A 19278-nucleotide genomic window follows, 5' to 3' on the forward strand; every position below is an offset into this window, starting at 1 on the left:
TAGCTCAGTAATGTAGTCACTAGAAGGGACAGTGTGACATGTCCTGGGGTTGTTAACCACTGTCATAAAACAATATGTGTACTAACTGTTTAATAAGAAACTTTGTTCTGTAAACCTTCATCTAAAGTACAATAAAAACACCAAAAAAAAAAAAAAAGAAATCAAAGAAACATAACTGATAATCCAAACATATGTCAAAAGTTAAGTCATATCAGAGTTACCTTATCTTTTGGTTATTAGCCCTAGAATTTGGAGTAAAGGAATAGTATAGTTATTTCAGTCATTTGGTAATAATTTTTAAATCATAATTCCTGGCAAGCAATTTCACTCAGTGTTTACCTGTAATATCTGATCCCTAAAAACTAAAGTCATAACAATTTTTCAAAGAGAAGATCTAAACATGCTGTTGGTTATGCTTTAGAAAGCTATTAAAGCAAGAAGTGACAAAGAACTATTCTAATAATTATATTTATGATTTTTCCCCAGGGCAAAGATAAAGAAGTGAGAGGAACAAAACTTGTTGTGACAGGATTAAAAGAAGGAGCATTCTACAAATTTAGAGTGAGAGCAGTCAACGCTGCCGGCATTGGAGAACCCGGAGAAGCCACAGATATAATTGAAATGAAGGACAGAACTGGTAACTATTAATACTTCTATTATTTTTTCAATATTTATGTTTTTGATTGAAAGTGAAAAACGTGTAATTTTTTATTGTTTTTCAGTTTTACCTGACCTTCAGCTAGATGCCAGCGTCAGAGACAGAATTGTGGTCCATGCTGGAGGGGTGATTCGGATCATTGCCTATGTGTCTGGAAAGCCAACCCCGACAGTCACCTGGAGCATGAATGAAAGAGCATTACCCCAAGAAGCCACCATTGAGACCACAGCCATTAGCTCATCCATGGTCATCAAGAATTGCCAGAGGAGCCACCAAGGCATCTATTCTCTTCTTGCCAAAAATGCAGGGGGAGAAAGAAAGAAGACAATCATTGTTGATGTATTAGGTAAATACGTTCAATTTTTTCATGCAACTTTTTAACATAATATTTTATTACATCTACAGTAAACTGTTATAATAAAACTATGTTACAAACATTCTAGAAAATAGAAAACTCACCCACAATCCCTTCAGCCACTATTAGCATTTTTTTTTTTAATTTCCTCCTTGCTTTTTATCCTATTCACATTTTATGTGGTTGTACTCCTACTATACAAAAGTATGCTACTTTTTTATATAACATAAGCATTTAGTATATTACTAATAGTTTTCAAAAAAGCAACTTTCCTGCAAATATACATGAATGTTTAACAATTTCCCAAGGTTAATCATTTTCATATGCTAATTATCATAATAATGCAAAATCCCTTTGAGGGGTTTCAGTATTCTTATTGAAGACAGCATCATATTTGGTTATCAATATTACATTTTTAATTACTGAATACAGAGTTGAGCTTCTCTAGAAGGGTTTTTCATGCCTCTCACTGTCTGTGTTATTCAAGTGATTTGCTCAGAAAATGAAGCCCTCCCACTCAGAGCTCTCTGTAAGCATGTCTCTTGGCACAGCCATACTCTGAACAACCATGGTTTTTCCATGAAAATAACTAGTTCTCCACTGAAAATAATTAATATTACAGTGGCATGTGGACAACTATTTCATTGAGCAGTTGTCCTACAATCATTTAATTTCATGCATCTAAACACCCTTTTGCTCAGTAGCTATTACTTTGAGAGCTGGCACACTTCCAGGTTAAATTTCCAACCCTTCAAAGGTCATTCTGAGACTTAGGATCTCCTGTTCTGTTCACTGATTCACTGATCACCCAGAAACCACTCCCCGTCTGTCCCCCCTGAAAGGAAACTAGACACGAAAAGTAACCATGCTAATTTTCAGGCATCTCCTGTCTCCCTCTTTGTGTTCTTCCTTCTGGTGGCATCTCCGTCCCATTTGACTTACGAATTACTAAATAAAAACATTTTACCTATCCCTTCAGCTTGTACTAAAACAGCAGCAATCAGTAACTTGCAAACCCACTTCGTTTAAAAGTATGGTTGAATATAGATATCAGAAGAAAAAAAAAAAAAACTCACTGGTCTTAATTTTCTTCATAATGACATTTTTGTCCCTTTTTAAAAACAGAGGGTAACAAATATTGAGCATTGTACATTGAAAAAAACAGCTAAAATTCCTTTTCCTCTTATTTCCAGATGTGCCAGGTCCTGTTGGAATCCCATTCCTACCCCACAACCTAACCAATGACTCCTGCAAACTGACATGGTTTTCTCCAGAAGATGATGGAGGCTCTCCAGTCACCAACTATGTTGTTGAAAAGCGGGAAGCTGACCGCAGAGCATGGACCCCAGTGACATACACAGTTACCCGACAAAATGCTACTGTCCAGGGTCTAATTCAAGGAAAAGCCTACTTTTTCCGAGTCGCAGCTGAAAACAGCATCGGCATGGGCCCATTTGTTGAGACATCAGAGGAACTTGTCATCAGAGATCCAATAAGTAAGTTCAATTTTAAAGAATTTCATGCTTTATCAATTTCTTCATTCATTTAATAAAAGACTATGGCTACAAAAAAATGTGTTTAAATGCCATACGTTTCATTTATAAGCATTTGTTAGGCAACTACTTGATAGCTGATGTTGGTAGTCTCTGAATATCAATTGTGAAAGATGTTAGGGGAATATATATGATTCATCAAACTCCTTCTATGTTTGCTGCGCTGATTTTTAAATTTTTCTACTCAATGGCATGAATAGAAATGGAATTATTTTCCTAACTCTAAAACTGCTAACTCTGGAGACCTCTCCTAAATTATTTAGCCTCAGTGAACTATTTCCTCATCTGTTAAATGAGGGGATTAGGTTGTACTGGGGCCTTTTTAGCTCTATTGATTGAGTAGATCACTTTTGTTATTCACTGAAGCAGAGATAGTTTAATGTTCAAATACAATCCTCAAAAGGGAATATTTACTACATTCTTAACATGACATTGTTTTTACTGTAATTCCATACTTCTACTTACAGCTGTACCTGAACGTCCTGAAGATCTGGAAGTCAAAGAAGTTACTAAAAACACTGTTACTCTAACTTGGAATCCTCCTAAGTATGATGGTGGATCAGAAATTATTAACTATGTCCTGGAAAGCCGGCTCATTGGAACTGAGAAGTTCCACAAAGTTACAAATGACAATTTGCTTAGCAGAAAATTCACTGTCAAAGACTTAAAAGAAGGTGACACCTATGAGTACCGTGTCAGTGCTGTCAATATTGTTGGACAGGGAAAACCATCATTTTGCACCAAGCCAATCACTTGCAAAGATGAGCTGGGTATGTGTCTAATACAGTTTATCCTTTGAAAACTTGAGCGTTTGTAGATTTGTTGTAAGACAATGGTAAAACTGACTTCTGTTTATAATTATAATTTTAGCTCCCCCAACGCTTGACCTCGATTTCAGAGATAGGCTCATCATTCGAGTTGGTGAAGCTTTTGCCCTCACGGGCCGTTACTCAGGCAAGCCAAAGCCTAAGGTTACTTGGTTGAAGGATGAAGCTGATGTGCTAGAAGATGATCGCACTCATATAAAGACCACTCCAACAACACTTGCTTTAGAGAAGATCAAAGCCAAAAGATCAGATTCTGGCAAATACTGTGTGGTTGTAGAGAATAGCACAGGCTCAAGGAAAGGTTTCTGTCAAGTTACTGTTGTTGGTAAGTATAATTTAGCAAGAATAGACATTCTGTTCTTTCAAAAACAGAAGTGGACATACCATTTTATGCTATGTTGTTTTGTTTTTTTTTTCTCACAGACCGTCCTGGACCACCAGTAGGACCAGTTATTTTTGACGAGGTAACCAAAGATCACATGGTTATCTCTTGGAAGCCACCTTTAGATGATGGAGGAAGTGAAATTACCAACTATATTATTGAGAAGAAGGAGGTGGGGAAAGATGTTTGGATGCCTGTGACATCTGCAAGTGCTAAAACAACATGCAAAGTTTCTAAACTGCTCGAAGGAAAAGATTATATTTTCAGGATACATGCTGAAAATCTATATGGAATAAGTGATCCTTTGGTGTCTGATACAATGAAAGCCAAAGATCGTTTCAGTATGCATTACATTTCTTTTTAGTAATTCAATGCTTTGAAATTGTTAATAAGAAGCATGAAATTTCTAACACATTTTACTAATATTTGTTGTAGGGGTTCCTGATGCACCTGATCAGCCAATTGTTACAGAAGTTACCAAAGACTCTGCATTAGTAACCTGGAACAAGCCACATGATGGAGGAAAGCCCATCACAAACTACATCCTGGAAAAGAGGGAAACTATGTCTAAACGATGGGCTAGAGTTACCAAAGAGCCCATCCATCCATACACTAAATTTAGGGTTCCTGATCTTCTAGAAGGCTGTCAGTATGAATTCCGGGTTTCTGCAGAAAATGAAATTGGTATTGGAGATCCAAGTCCACCATCCAAACCAGTCTTTGCTAAAGATCCAATTGGTATAGTATTCAAGCAGTCATTCAGTTTTCATATTATCTAACTTTGTTTTCGGCTATATTCTAACTCCTTTTTGTCTTATCTTTTATTACGTAGCTAAACCAAGCCCACCTATTAATCCTGAGGCAGTAGACACAACATGTAATTCAGTTGATTTAACTTGGCAGCCACCACGTCATGATGGTGGGAGCAAGATTCTGGGTTATATTGTTGAGTACCAGCAAGTTGGAGATGAAGAGTGGAGAAGAGCTAATCACAATCCTGAGTCATGTCCTGAAGCTAAATATAAAGTCACTGGTCTTCGAGATGGTCAAACCTATAAGTTTAGAGTAATAGCAGTCAATAAAGCTGGTGAATCGGAGCCAGCTCATGTTCCTGAGCCAGTGCTAGTAAAAGACAGACTTGGTGAGTGAAATGTTCTCACCTTTATTTTGAAAGAAAGATAGGTTCCTGATTATATACGTTCAATTGTAAAATTCATTAACGAATCAAATCTGAAAATCCTGTTCTCGTTATTCTAGAACCTCCTGAGTTGATTCTTGATGCCAATATGGCAAGAGAACAACAAATAAAGGTTGGTGATACTCTAAGACTTAGCGCCATCATCAAAGGAGTGCCATTCCCAAAAATAACTTGGAAAAAAGAAGACAGAGAGGCTCCAACAAAAGCAAGAATTGATGTTACTCCAGTTGGTAGCAAGCTTGAAATTCGTAATGCTGCCCATGAAGATGGTGGAATTTATTCCTTAACTGTAAAGAATCCAGCTGGCTCAAAAACCGTCTCAGTGAAAGTACTTGTATTAGGTAAGAATTTTAGTACCTACATCATTAAAAATAAATTTTGATATTTTTTGAATACTAAACTCGATTAAATCATTTTAATATCTGTATTAATTGACACTTTCCAGATAAACCTGGGCCACCTAGAGATCTGGAAGTCAGTGAAGTTCGGAAAGATTCTTGTTACCTTACTTGGAAGGAACCACTGGATGATGGTGGTTCTGTTGTTACAAATTACGTGGTTGAGAGGAGAGATGTTGCCAGTGCCCAGTGGTCACCTCTTTCAACTACTTCAAAGAAAAAGAGTCACTTGGCTAAACATCTTAATGAAGGCATTCAGTATCTCTTCCGAGTAGCTGCTGAGAATCAGTACGGACGTGGTCCTTTTGTTGAAACACCTAAACCCATCAAGGCTCTGGATCCTCTCCGTAAGTTGTTTTCTCTGGATACAAAAGTATCATTTGACTGTCTAAGAAAATTACTTATTCATCATCATTTCTTCTTTTGAAAAGATCCCCCAGGGCCACCCAAGAACCTACACCACGTAGATGTTGACAAGACCGAAGTCTCCCTCGTTTGGAGTAAGCCAGATCGTGATGGTGGCTCTCCAATCACTGGATATTTGGTGGAATATCAAGAAGAGAGTGCTGAAGACTGGACTAAGTTCAAGACTGTGACAAACTTAGAGTGTGTTGTTACTGGATTACAACAAGGAAAGACCTATAGATTCCGTGTAAAAGCTGAAAATATTGTGGGTCTTGGTCTCCCTGACACAACTATCCCAATAGAATGTCAAGAAAAACTAGGTAATTTTTGGATTGCCATTGTTATTTTGTTTCTTTTTAAAAGTATTTATATTGTAAAAATCAAATAACCCCGGGAGCTCTGTTAACAGAGAACTGAAACCATTCCTAAAGCTCACTTTTCAGACAAAGATTACACAGGCGTATAAAACAAAAAATAATACACGTGAGGAACATGCTTCTTAGTTTAATCAAATATGTGAGACCAAATGGTCAGCTCCTGCCCAAAAGCAGGTTAAGAAGGCAGGAAGGGACAGGAACTGGACAAATGGACAAAGGGAACCCTTGGTGGAAAGGGGGAGCATGCTGTCACATTGTGGGAATTGCAACCAATGTCACAAAACAATATGTGTATAAATTTTTCAGTGAGAAATTAACTTGAGGTGTAAACTTCCACCTAAAGCACAATAAAAAAAAATCAAATAATAATTCTCTCATGTTTACTTTCTAGTGCCTCCATCTGTGGAGCTGGATGTGAAATTAATTGAAGGTCTTGTGGTAAAAGCTGGAACTACAGTCAGATTCCCTGCCATTATAAGAGGTGTACCCGTTCCTACTGCAAAGTGGACAACTGATGGGAGTGAAATTAAAACAGATGAACACTACACAGTTGAAACTGACAACTTCTCATCAGTACTTACCATTAAGAACTGCTTAAGGAGAGACACTGGAGAATATCAAATCACTGTTTCCAATGCAGCTGGCAGCAAAACAGTAGCTGTACATCTCACTGTCCTTGATGTTCCTGGTCCACCAACAGGTCCTATTAATATTCTGGATGTTTCCCCTGAATTCATGACTATCTCATGGCAACCACCTAAGGATGACGGAGGAAGCCCTGTGATAAATTATATTGTTGAGAAACAAGATACAAGGAAAGACGCATGGGGTGTTGTCTCTTCAGGAAGCAGTAAGACTAAGCTGAAAATCCCGCATCTGCAAAAGGGCTGTGAATATGTTTTCCGAGTCAAAGCAGAGAATAAGATAGGTGTTGGTCCTCCCCTTGACTCCACACCTACTGTTGCTAAACATAGGTTTAATCCTCCATCCCCTCCTGGTAAACCAGTGGTTACTGATATTACTGAAACTGCCGCAACAGTGTCTTGGACCCTGCCAAAATCTGATGGTGGCAGTCCAATAACTGGTTACTATGTGGAACGTCGAGAAATAACTGGCAAATGGGTGAGGGTCAACAAAACACCTATAGCTGACCTGAAGTTCAGAGTGACTGGACTCTATGAGGGAAATACATATGAGTTTAGAGTTTTTGCTGAAAATCTTGCAGGACTAAGCAATCCATCCCCAAGTTCTGACCCAATAAAAGCTTGCCGGCCCATCAAACCACCTGGACCACCTATTAATCCTAAACTGAAGGACAAGACCAGAGAAACTGTTGACTTGGTGTGGACAAAGCCTCTCAGTGATGGTGGTAGCCCCATTCTAGGATATGTGGTAGAATGTCAGAAGCCTGGCACAGCAAAATGGGACAGGATTAATAAAGATGAACTCATTAGACAGTGTGCCTTTAGGGTACCTGGATTAATTGAAGGAAATGAGTACAGATTCCGTATAAAGGCAGCTAATATCGTGGGAGAGGGAGAGCCAAGAGAACTAGCAGAATCTGTGATTGCAAAAGACATCCTTCATCCTCCAGAAGTAGAACTTGATGTTACTTGTCGTGATGTTATTACTGTTAGAGTGGGTCAGACTATCCGCATCCTTGCCCGAGTCAAAGGTAGACCTGAACCAGACATAGCTTGGTCGAAGGAAGGCAAAGTATTGGCCCGAGATAAGCGGGTTGATCTAATTCACGATCTACCTCGTGTAGAGTTACAAATTAAAGAAGCTGTTAGAACTGACCATGGCAAGTATATCATTTCAGCTAAAAACAGCAGTGGACATGCACAAGGTTCAGCCATTGTTAATGTCCTTGACAGACCTGGGCCTTGCCAGAATTTGAAGGTTACCAATGTAACCAAAGAGAACTGTACAATTTCTTGGGAAAACCCACTAGATAATGGTGGCTCAGAAATCACAAATTTCATAGTAGAGTATCGTAAACCAAACCAGAAAGGCTGGTCAATTGTTGCTTCAGATGTTACTAAGCGATTAATCAAGGCCAACCTCTTAGCCAACAATGAATACTATTTCCGAGTTTGTGCAGAGAACAGAGTGGGTGTTGGGCCAACCATTGAAACAAAAACTCCAATTCTGGCTATTAATCCTATTGATAGACCAGGTGAGCCTGAAAACCTTCATATTGCAGATAAAGGAAAGACATTTGTCTACCTAAAGTGGCGGCGACCTGATTATGATGGTGGCAGCCCGAATCTTTCATATCATGTTGAGAGAAGGCTAAAGGGCTCTACTGACTGGGAAAGAGTACATAAAGGAAGCATCAAGGAAACTCACTTCATGGTTGATAGATGTGTTGAAAACCAGATTTATGAGTTCAGAGTGCAAACAAAGAATGAAGGTGGTGAAAGTGACTGGGTAAAGACTGAGGAAGTTGTTGTGAAGGAAGACTTACAGAAACCGGTACTTGATCTGAAATTAAGTGGTATACTAACTGTTAAAGCAGGGGACACCATTAGACTTGAGGCAGGAGTTAGAGGCAAGCCATTTCCAGAAGTTTCCTGGACCAAGGACAAAGATGCTACAGACTTAACAAGATCACCGAGAGTCAAGATTGATACCAGTGCTGAGTCATCTAAATTTTCTCTTACTAAAGCAAAGCGAAGTGATGGTGGTAAATATGTTATTACAGCAACTAACACAGCTGGCAGTTTTGTGGCCTATGCAACTGTCAATGTTTTAGACAAGCCTGGTCCTGTAAGAAATCTGAAAATTACTGATGTGTCCAGTGATTGCTGTACTATTCTCTGGGACCCACCAGATGATGATGGTGGCTGTGAAATCCAAAATTATATTCTAGAAAAATGTGAGAGCAAGCGAATGGTTTGGTCTACCTATTCTGCTACTGTATTAGTACCTGGTGCTACAGTAACACGTCTCATAGAAGGAAATGAATATATTTTCAGAGTCCGGGCAGAAAATAAAATAGGCACTGGGCCTCCAATAGAAAGTAAACCAGTCATCGCAAAAACCAAATTTGATAGACCTGGTCGTCCTGATCCCCCAGAAATCACTAGAGTAAGCAAAGAAGAGATGACTGTGGTTTGGAATCCACCAGAGTATGATGGTGGAAAGTCCATCACAGGATACTTTTTGGAGAAAAAGGAGAGACATTCAGCACGATGGGTCCCTGTTAACAAGAGTGCAATCCCTGAGAGACGTATGAAAGTACAGAATCTTCTCCCAGGGCATGAATATCAGTTCCGTGTCAAGGCAGAAAATGAAGTTGGCATTGGAGAACCAAGTCTGCCATCAAGACCAGTGGTGGCAAAAGACCCAATAGGTATGACGTTCTTGTTTTTGTTTTCTGATTTTACACCAACTCTTAATCTCAAGTACAGAGGTATTAGATAAATAAAAGTCCATAACATCAAAATTTTATTGTAGCCAATATATTTTCTAAATAGATATTTACCAAATTACCTAACGTGTACAACAGTAAATTCAAATTTTAGGAAAGAAAGAGGATTCAGTAATTGAGAAATTGAATGACCTATCCTCAAATAATTAACTATAAAGTTACATACTAAAGCCTTACTAGTAATAGTGAACTATGTGTAAATTTATTCTAATATAACTTATTTTCAGAACCACCTGGTCCACCAACCAATTTCAAAGTGGTTGATACAACCAAAAATTCCATAACTCTTGCATGGGGAAAACCAGTCTATGATGGTGGAGCACCAATATTGGGATATGTTGTGGAAATGAGACCAAAAATAGCAGATGCATCACCTGATGAAGGCTGGAAAAGGTGCAGTGCTGCAGCACAGCTTGTTCGCATGGAATTCACAGTTACCAGTTTGGATGAAAACCAGGAATATGAGTTCAGAGTGTGTGCCCAAAACCAAGTTGGCATTGGACGCCCTGCAGAACTAAAGGAAGCTATTAAACCTAAAGAAATCCTAGGTAAGGCCCTACTTAGTACTTGATCCATTCATACTTCACCTCTCACATGAGTTCCCCACAGTCTGAAAAGTCAACTAATGGCCTTAATGTCATTTGCAGAACCTCCGGAGATTGATTTGGATGCCAGCATGAGAAAACTGGTCATAGTGAGAGCAGGATGCCCTATTCGACTGTTTGCCATAGTAAGAGGGAGACCAGCCCCTAAAGTCACATGGCGAAGAGTGGGTATTGATAACGTGGTCAGAAAAGGACAAGTTGATCTGGTTGACACTATGGCCTTCCTTGTCATCCCCAATTCTACCCGTGATGACTCAGGAAAATATTCCTTGACACTTGTGAACCCAGCAGGAGAAAAGGCTGTATTTGTAAATGTCAGAGTACTAGGTGGGTTACTGAAATGCTCCTTCCTCCCCCTTCAAAGATGCATTCATTAATAAGGATGCTGAGGAGACATAGATATCTGACTTTATGGTTCTTTACAGATACTCCTGGACCTGTGGCTGATTTAAAAGCTTCAGATGCTACTAAAACATCATGCCATGTTTCCTGGTCCCCTCCTGAAAATGATGGTGGGAGCCAAGTAACACATTATATTATGGAGAAACGTGAGGCAGAAAGAAAGACGTGGTCGACAGTTACCTCAGAAGTTAAGAAAACGAGCTTCCAAGTAACCAATCTTGTTCCTGGCAATGAGTATTTCTTTAGAGTAACTGCTGTCAATGAGTATGGCCCTGGTGTTCCAACAGACATCCCCAAACCAGTGCTTGCATCAGATCCTCTAAGTAAGTAAGATCCTTTCTTCCTCTTTTGAACTCCAGTCCCTTCTCTTAGCAGAGTCAAGATACCTAAAACGTTTTAATCCATTACTGAAAGGGATTTAATTTGTAGAAACCCAAACACTACAATAAATATCTAACTCCTCCACTAAAGACTTTTTCAATCTGCCTCATCTTGTACTTTGTACATTCAACATACTCAACTACAGGTTCTATATACTTTGAAACAAATGACATACAAACACTTCTGTACATTAACAAAGGAGTTTGATTAGATTACCAGAATAATTTTCTACACTGCTTGTTTCTTCTAGGTGAGCCGGATCCTCCAAGGAAACTAGAAGTTACTGAAATGACAAAGAACAGTGCTGCATTAGCCTGGTTACCTCCCCTGCGTGATGGAGGTTCTAAAATTGATGGCTACATCATTAGCTACAGAGAAGAAGACCAGCCTGCAGATCGCTGGACAGAGTACTCAGTGGTGAAAGATCTCAGCCTTGCTGTCACTGGCCTAAAGGAAGGGAAGAAATATAAATTTAGAGTAGTGGCCAGAAATGCTGTTGGCGTCAGTTTGCCAAGAGAAACCGAAGGAGTGTATGAAGCCAAAGAACAGCTGTGTAAGTAGTCATTGCGTCATTTCTATCAAGTGATAAAAGCTTATTAGAAATTTCTTTTGATATGTAGTCATGTCTCCCTGAGGAGTCTAGGGAAGTTCCATAAATATGTGAAAAACAGTAGAGAATAGTGGTTTTCAAACATTTGGGCCCAAAACACAGTTAATAAACTTTACATCATGACACAGTACACACATAAACATATATATACGATTGAAACAAAAGTTTCTTGAAACTTATTATGTGTGCTGCACTCTGATGTATTCTCTTCCATTCTATTTCATCCTTAAAAACAAAATGTCAGCTGTAATACAAAATTTAATTTCAACCCGCTAATGAATTGCAATCTACAATTCTGAAAAACACTAGTGTAATTCCTCCCTACACACACCAGGGGAAAATTAATGCCCCCAAATAAATGTTTTTTTATTTTGCTTTTAGTGCCACCAAAGATCCTTATGCCAGAGCAAATTACTATCAAAGCTGGGAAGAAACTCCGAATTGAAGCCCATGTGTATGGAAAACCTCATCCAACCTGTAAATGGAAAAAAGGAGAGGATGAAGTCATCACATCCAGCCACCTGGCAGTGCATAAAGGAGACAATTCTTCAGTTCTGATCATAAAAGATGTTTCTAGGAAGGACAGTGGTTACTATAACCTCACTGCAGAGAATAGTTCTGGGTCAGACACTCAGAAAATCAGAGTTATAGTCATGGGTAAGTTAAACACTAGACAAATGGCCATCTAAATATGCAGGTCAGAAACATTTTTTCCTTTCAAATTCCCATTCTTATGTTCCTTTCCTCTTGGTCCATGCAGATGTCCCTGGGCCCCCACAGCCTCCGTTTGACATTACCGACATAGACGCTGATGCATGCTCCCTGTCATGGCACATTCCTCTGGAGGATGGAGGCAGTAACATCACGAATTATGTAGTGGAGAAGTGTGATATAAGCCGAGGCGACTGGGTCACTGCTCTAGCTTCAGTGACAAAAACTTCCTGCAGAGTTGGGAAGCTGATCCCAGGCCAGGAGTATATCTTCCGGGTCCGTGCTGAAAATCGATTTGGCATTTCAGAGCCTCTCACATCACCAAAGATGCTTGCTAAGTTCCCATTTGGTATGTTTCTTTTAGGGAGAAAAAAAAAAAAGCTGCTTTCTCTCTAGTCTGTTAAGGCAGGAACTGACATTTCCCTGTCTGTCTTCATCTCCAGATGTTCCTAGTGAACCAAAGAATGCACGAGTCACCAAAGTCAACAAAGACTGCATCTTTGTGAAATGGGACAGGCCACACAGTGATGGAGGGAGCCCCATTACTGGTTACCTGATTGAACGCAAAGAAAGAAACAGTTTGCTCTGGGTGAAAGCTAACGATGCTCCTGTCCGGTCGACTGAATATCCTTGTGCTGGCCTTGTGGAGGGTCTTGAGTATTCATTCAGAATCTATGCCCTAAACAAAGCTGGATCCAGCCCACCCAGCAAACCAACAGAATATGTAACGGCAAGAATGCCAGTTGGTAGGTAATACTTTTATTTAGTATTATGGCTGACACATGTAAATATTTTAGAGTCTCTAAAGATTACTACTCTATTTAGGAATATATTGTCTATCTCCTACCATGAAAATACACTACACATAATCTCTTGTAAGCACAGAGGAAGTTCTCAAAAATGCATATGGGTTGGATGACTATTAAAATGGGATGATTATTTTCCCACTAAGCTAGCTACTTAGCCATGCCAATAATGTGAAATGTGGAAATTTAAAACTTCTACTATTAAGATAAATGCTAAGAATGTCTCTTTTGGTTTTAGATCCTCCTGGGAAACCAGAAGTTATTGATGTTTCCAAGAACACCGTATCCCTCATCTGGGCCCGTCCAAAGCATGATGGAGGCAGCAAGATTATCGGTTATTTCATAGAAGCATGCAAGCTTCCTGGTGATACTTGGGTACGATGCAATACTACACCCCACCAGATTCCCCAGGAAGAGTACACAGCTACTGGCTTGGAGGAGAATGCTCAGTATCAATTTAGAGCAATTGCCAGGACCGCAGTAAACATTAGCCAACCTTCTGAACCTTCTGATCCAGTGACCATCGTTGCAGAAAATGGTAAGATTCTGTTGGGTATTATAGGCAAAGATGTATGTTCCTCTTGATGTTCACTTCTCATAATAAAAAACTAAATCTTCATATAGGGAAAAAGGGACAAATAAAATGATAAAAAAATTTTATGCAGGCACTAAAAATTATGACTATAGAGAATCTTAATAACATGTTAAATTAAAAAGTGGGATACAAAACTGTAAAGACCATATAATCTCAACCATACAAACACACAGAAAGCTTACACAGAAATGCAGAGTGACAACAGTGGAAATTTAGGGGTGTTGGAATTATGTGCTATCTTTATTTTTTTCTTTATTCTTTCAGTACTGAGAAATTTCTACACTAAACCTGTATTTCTTCTATAATGAATACATTAAAAATTTTTAAAATCTCATTCTTGAAAGAGATAAAGCATATGAATTTACCACTGTGATTAACAAGAATTATACAATAAAATATAGCTTTTCATCTATTAAGTAATTTTATTTTCTTTCCAGTTCCTCCAAGGATAGAACTGAGTGTGGCTATGAAGTCTTTGCTTACTGTGAAAGCTGGAACTAATGTTTGCCTGGATGCTACTGTTTTTGGTAAACCAATGCCAACAGTTTCTTGGAAGAAAGATGGCACACTGGTAAAACCAGCAGAAGGCATAAAGATGGCTATGAAGCGGAACCTGTGCACCCTGGAGCTATTCAGTGTGACCCGAAAGGACTCAGGAGACTATACCATTACTGCCGAAAACACAAGTGGTTCCAAGTCAGCCACTATTAAGCTTAAAGTGCTAGGTAATTAAAGCACTTAATTAAAATCTCATATTTTACTTGGGTTCATGTGATATAAATAGTACTTACAAAATAATATGTGAGAAAAGATATATATCCTAATGTATTGTTCCTAATCACAGAATTATTTATCACAGAACAATAGCTTTTTAGATCTGAAAAGAGCATTAGAGATCTTATACTCCAGTTACCTAATAGGAGGGGACATACATAAGAGTCTTTAAAATTAAGTGAATTCCAAGGCCATACAGGAAAATAATGACAATATTAAGATGGCATCCCTGATCTCCAGGCCTCTACTCTTTCCTTATTCCCCATTCCACGTCTGTTAGTAAAAGAGTTCACTTTTCTTTAATATTTTTTCAGATAAACCAGGTCCTCCAGCATCTGTTAAAATCAACAAAATGTATTCAGATCGTGCAATGCTTTCTTGGGAACCTCCTCTTGAAGATGGAGGCTCAGAAATCACCAACTATATTATTGACAAACGTGAAACCAGCAGGCCCAACTGGGCACAAGTCTCTGCTACTGTGCCCATCACCAGCTGCAGTGTGGAGAAACTGATAGAGGGTCATGAATATCAGTTCCGTATTTGTGCTGAAAATAAATATGGAGTGGGCGATCCAATTTTAACTGAACCAGCAATTGCTAAAAACCCATACGGTAGGAACATCTTCCTGTGGTTTTTCATTTTACTCTTTAAATATTATCTTTAAGAATGGGAAATTAACTTTTCAATCAATCTCTGCAGACCCACCTGGACGCTGTGATCCTCCTGTTATTAGCAACATAACCAGAGACCACATGACAGTAAGCTGGAAACCACCAGCAGATGATGGTGGCTCGCCCATTACTGGCTATTTGCTTGAAAAGCGGGAAACCCAGGCAGTTAACTGGACTAAGGTCAACAGAAAACCTGTTATAGAAAGAACAATAAAAGCAACAGGTCTCCAAGAAGGTACCGAATATGAGTTCCGAGTTACAGCTATAAATAAAGCTGGACCAGGCAAACCCAGTGATGCATCCAAAGCGGCTTACGCTCAGGATCCTCAGTGTAAGTTTCCATCAAAGAGTTCCATATCCTGGGTGCAATCAGCACTGAACCAAGAACAAAGTTTTAATGAAAAGTTTCTCTTATTTATCCTCAGATCCTCCTGGCCCACCGGCTTTCCCTAAAGTATATGATACAACCCGTAGTTCCGTGAGCCTATCCTGGGGCAAGCCAGCTTATGATGGTGGTAGCCCTATCATTGGTTACCTTGTTGAAGTAAAACGAGCTGATTCTGATAACTGGGTGAGGTGCAATTTACCGCAGAAGCTACAGAAAACCCGCTTTGAGGTTACTGGCCTGATAGAAAACACAGAATATCAGTTCCGTGTGTTTGCCGTTAATAAGATTGGATACAGTGATCCCAGTGATGTGCCAGACAAACACTGCCCCAAGGACATCTTAAGTAAGTATTAACCAGGGGAAATATATAAGGGTTTTTTTTTTTTTTTTTTTTACCAATCATACTGTAGAATACAACTTTCTTATGCAGATGTATTAATTTATAAGCTTTAGGGTTGGTAATTCCAGGAGTACATTTTGGGTTGGTACTTTATGGTACTACATAAAAGGCCAAGTGGAATACAGAATGATTTGTGGTTATGAAAACCTTTTCATACATACATGAGAATTTCATGACTTTGAAATAATATGGAGTATAGGAATGTTATTCTGAAAATAGAGATTTTTTTAAACTAAGAAATGAACCATTATTCTTATGGTTTTTATTTCTTGTTTAATCCACCCCTCTCCAGAGTGTGTCAATAGTAAGTTCTTCATTTTAATTTCCCTTCTGCATGTTTATTCCATTCACTTATTCCCCATAACCACTTTTCCCCTTTATTTTTAATTGTTTGGAATTACAGTTTAGCCCTTATGTACTTTTCTTCCTACAATAAAATAAGGAAAGAGCGGCTGAGTATATGACCAAGTGCCTTCACTGAATATGGAAAAGCAAAACAAGAACAGAAAAAGAACCAAAAATCCATCCCCTATCTTCTTTTAATATAAGTAGAGTTTGAGAATTTGTAAGGTTCATGAGAAGAGGGGTATGGATCCTCCAGGAAAGACTTGGTTGAGCCTAAAGGATGTTGGAAAATAGAAAGATCAACAATTGGTACAGAATATTGAAATAGCTAATAACAAAAGTTTTTAGGATTATATTAAGGATTTTTTAAAGAACAAGAAATAAGTTATGGAAAAGGAAATATATTTTAGAGGTGATAAGGGCAGTCCTTGGAAATACTTTAACTTTCTTCACCTCAAAATTAAACAGTTCCACCTGAGGGAGAACTTGATGCTGATTTGAGGAAAACACTCATATTACGTGCTGGAGTTACAATGAGACTATATGTACCAGTAAAAGGACGTCCACCTCCAAAGATAACTTGGTCTAAACCAAATGTCAATCTAAGAGAAAGGATTGGACTGGACATAAAGTCAACCGACTTTGATACTTTCTTGCGCTGTGAAAAGGTGAACAAATATGATGCAGGAAAATATATCTTGACCCTGGAGAACAGTGTTGGTAAAAAGGAATATACCATTGTAGTGAAAGTGCTTGGTAAGTCTATTCGATAAGAGAATCATACATTTTTAAAAATGTAGTCTATGTGTTTCTTACACATTCATTTCTTATTTGCCCACTATTTATTCAGATACTCCTGGGCCACCTGTCAATGTGACTGTTAAGGAAGTATCTAAAGATTCTGCTTATATTACCTGGGATCCTCCCATTGTTGATGGTGGAAGCCCCATCATAAACTATGTGGTAGAAAAACGTGATGCAGAGAGGAAATCCTGGTCGACAGTGACAACTGAGTGCCCAAAAACAAGCTTCAGAGTATCTAACTTGGAGGAGGGAAAATCCTACTTCTTCAGGGTGTTAGCTGAAAACGAGTATGGCATTGGTGATCCTGGTGAAACACGTGATGCTGTCAAGGCTTCTGGTGAGGAAATGAGCTACTATCCCATCATTTTGAAACGATGTCTTACCGTGGTTATCTGGAGCTTAGACTTCTCATTTCCCCTTTGCTTTAGAAACCCCTGGACCAGTTGTGGACCTGAAAGTGATGTCTGTTACTAAGTCATCTTGTAGAATAGGCTGGAAAAAGCCTCGCAGCGATGGTGGAAGTCGAATCGTCGGCTATGTGGTCGATTTCCTAACTGAAGAAAATAAGTGGCAACGAGTTATGAAATCAGTGAACCTACAGTACTCTACAAAAGATTTGACTGAAGGGAAGGAATATACCTTCAGAGTGAGTGCTGAGAATGACAATGGAGAAGGAACCCCAAGCGAAATCACTGTTCTGGCAAAGGATGATGTTGGTAAGCCTTTACCCATGCATGTTCATTTTCCCTTTATTTTCATCAAAAGTACACTCTTGAGCCCTACTCACTGGCTTATATAAAAATCCTTTAAAAATCAATTGCCTGGTCTTAGAAATAACAATTTATCTCCGCTGTTTTACAGTGGCTCCTGATCTAGATTTAAAAGATCTACCTGACTTGTGCTATTTGGCTAAAGAAAATAGCAACTTCCGTCTTAAGATCCCCATAAAAGGCAGGCCAGCTCCATCAGTATCCTGGAAGAAAGGAGAAGATCTTTTAGCAACTGACACAAGAGTCAGTGTTGAGTCGTCTGCAGTTAACACAACTCTTGTGGTATATGACTGCCAAAAATCTGATGCTGGAAAATACACAATCACACTGAAGAATGCTGCTGGCACAAAGGAGGGAACTCTCACTATAAAAGTTGTTGGCAAGCCTGGCATCCCCACTGGACCAGTCAAATTTGATGAAGTCACAGCAGAAGCCATAACCTTAAAGTGGGGTCCTCCAAAGGACGACGGAGGTTCTGAAATCACCAACTATATCCTAGAGAAGAGAGACTCTGTAAACAACAAGTGGGTGACATGTGCCTCAGCTGTCCAGAAGACCACCTTTAGAGTAACCAGACTTCATGAGGGTGTGGAATATACCTTCAGGGTCAGTGCTGAAAATAAATATGGTGTAGGAGAGGGCCTGAAATCAGAGCCAATTGTTGCTAAACATCCATTTAGTAAGTATCTCAAGGTTAGAAAACATAAAGCAAAACATGGTTTTGAGGAAGTTCCTCGTTATAAATCTTGCATTGTCTACTTTTTCCTAGATGTGCCTGATGCTCCCCCACCTCCCGATATCATAGATGTCAGACATGATTCAGTGTCTCTAACTTGGACTGACCCCAAGAAAACTGGTGGCTCTCCAATTACAGGTATTTAGTTGGGTCTTAACCTATAGCTTTTACATTATGTTTCTCTCAAATCTTTTTCGCTAAAAACAAGTTGAATGTGTGCTCCTTATTTGTAGCACTATCTACACATGCAATAATCTGTTTTCCTTTCAGTACGTATGGCTACTGTTTAATTTCATTAAAAGTAAGTTAAAAATTTCAACAAACAATGCAATAAATATACATATTTCAAGAGGAAAAAAAATGCCACTATGCCTGGGTAATAAAAGTATACATCCCAGCAAAAACTGTTTTTTACTTGTGTGTCTGTACACACAATATACTTGTATATTTATAAATAAACATATAACCCTTTGCCATCTAGTCAATTCCAACTCATAGCGACTCTATAGGACAGAGTAGAGCTGTCCCATAGGATTTCCCAGGAGCGCCTGGTCGATTTCAACTCCTGACCTTTTGGTTAGCAGCTATAGCTCTTAACCACTCTGCCACCAGCGCTCCAAATAAATATATATATATATATATATAAATTATCCAGGTGAAAATATATGTATTTAAAAATCATGCTACATTT

At 38.8% G+C, this 19278-nt stretch overlaps 1 protein-coding gene across 1 annotated transcript in view; it reads left to right on the top strand.

Moving 5' to 3' along the window:
- TTN (titin) overlaps positions 1-19278 on the top strand; it is a 271570-nt gene that overhangs the window by 200005 nt on the left and 52287 nt on the right. The window contains exons 245-273 of the mRNA XM_004375465.1: positions 487-637; positions 723-1004; positions 2207-2509; positions 3034-3336; positions 3437-3718; positions 3817-4116; positions 4211-4513; positions 4608-4916; positions 5033-5314; positions 5419-5718; positions 5803-6096; positions 6545-9511; positions 9817-10137; positions 10237-10521; positions 10620-10919; positions 11228-11530; positions 11969-12244; positions 12348-12647; positions 12742-13044; positions 13343-13642; positions 14137-14424; positions 14788-15084; positions 15173-15475; positions 15570-15875; positions 16746-17033; positions 17128-17418; positions 17510-17797; positions 17943-18530; positions 18621-18725. Of these exons, the coding sequence (XP_004375522.1) occupies positions 487-637; positions 723-1004; positions 2207-2509; positions 3034-3336; positions 3437-3718; positions 3817-4116; positions 4211-4513; positions 4608-4916; positions 5033-5314; positions 5419-5718; positions 5803-6096; positions 6545-9511; positions 9817-10137; positions 10237-10521; positions 10620-10919; positions 11228-11530; positions 11969-12244; positions 12348-12647; positions 12742-13044; positions 13343-13642; positions 14137-14424; positions 14788-15084; positions 15173-15475; positions 15570-15875; positions 16746-17033; positions 17128-17418; positions 17510-17797; positions 17943-18530; positions 18621-18725 (11218 nt within the window). The remainder of the gene's footprint in view (positions 1-486; positions 638-722; positions 1005-2206; positions 2510-3033; positions 3337-3436; positions 3719-3816; positions 4117-4210; positions 4514-4607; positions 4917-5032; positions 5315-5418; positions 5719-5802; positions 6097-6544; positions 9512-9816; positions 10138-10236; positions 10522-10619; positions 10920-11227; positions 11531-11968; positions 12245-12347; positions 12648-12741; positions 13045-13342; positions 13643-14136; positions 14425-14787; positions 15085-15172; positions 15476-15569; positions 15876-16745; positions 17034-17127; positions 17419-17509; positions 17798-17942; positions 18531-18620; positions 18726-19278) is intronic.

The sequence above is a fragment of the Trichechus manatus genome, unplaced genomic scaffold, assembly GCF_000243295.1.
Source record: "Trichechus manatus latirostris isolate Lorelei unplaced genomic scaffold, TriManLat1.0 scaffold00037, whole genome shotgun sequence".
In the NCBI taxonomy this organism is placed as follows: Eukaryota; Metazoa; Chordata; class Mammalia; order Sirenia; family Trichechidae; genus Trichechus; species Trichechus manatus.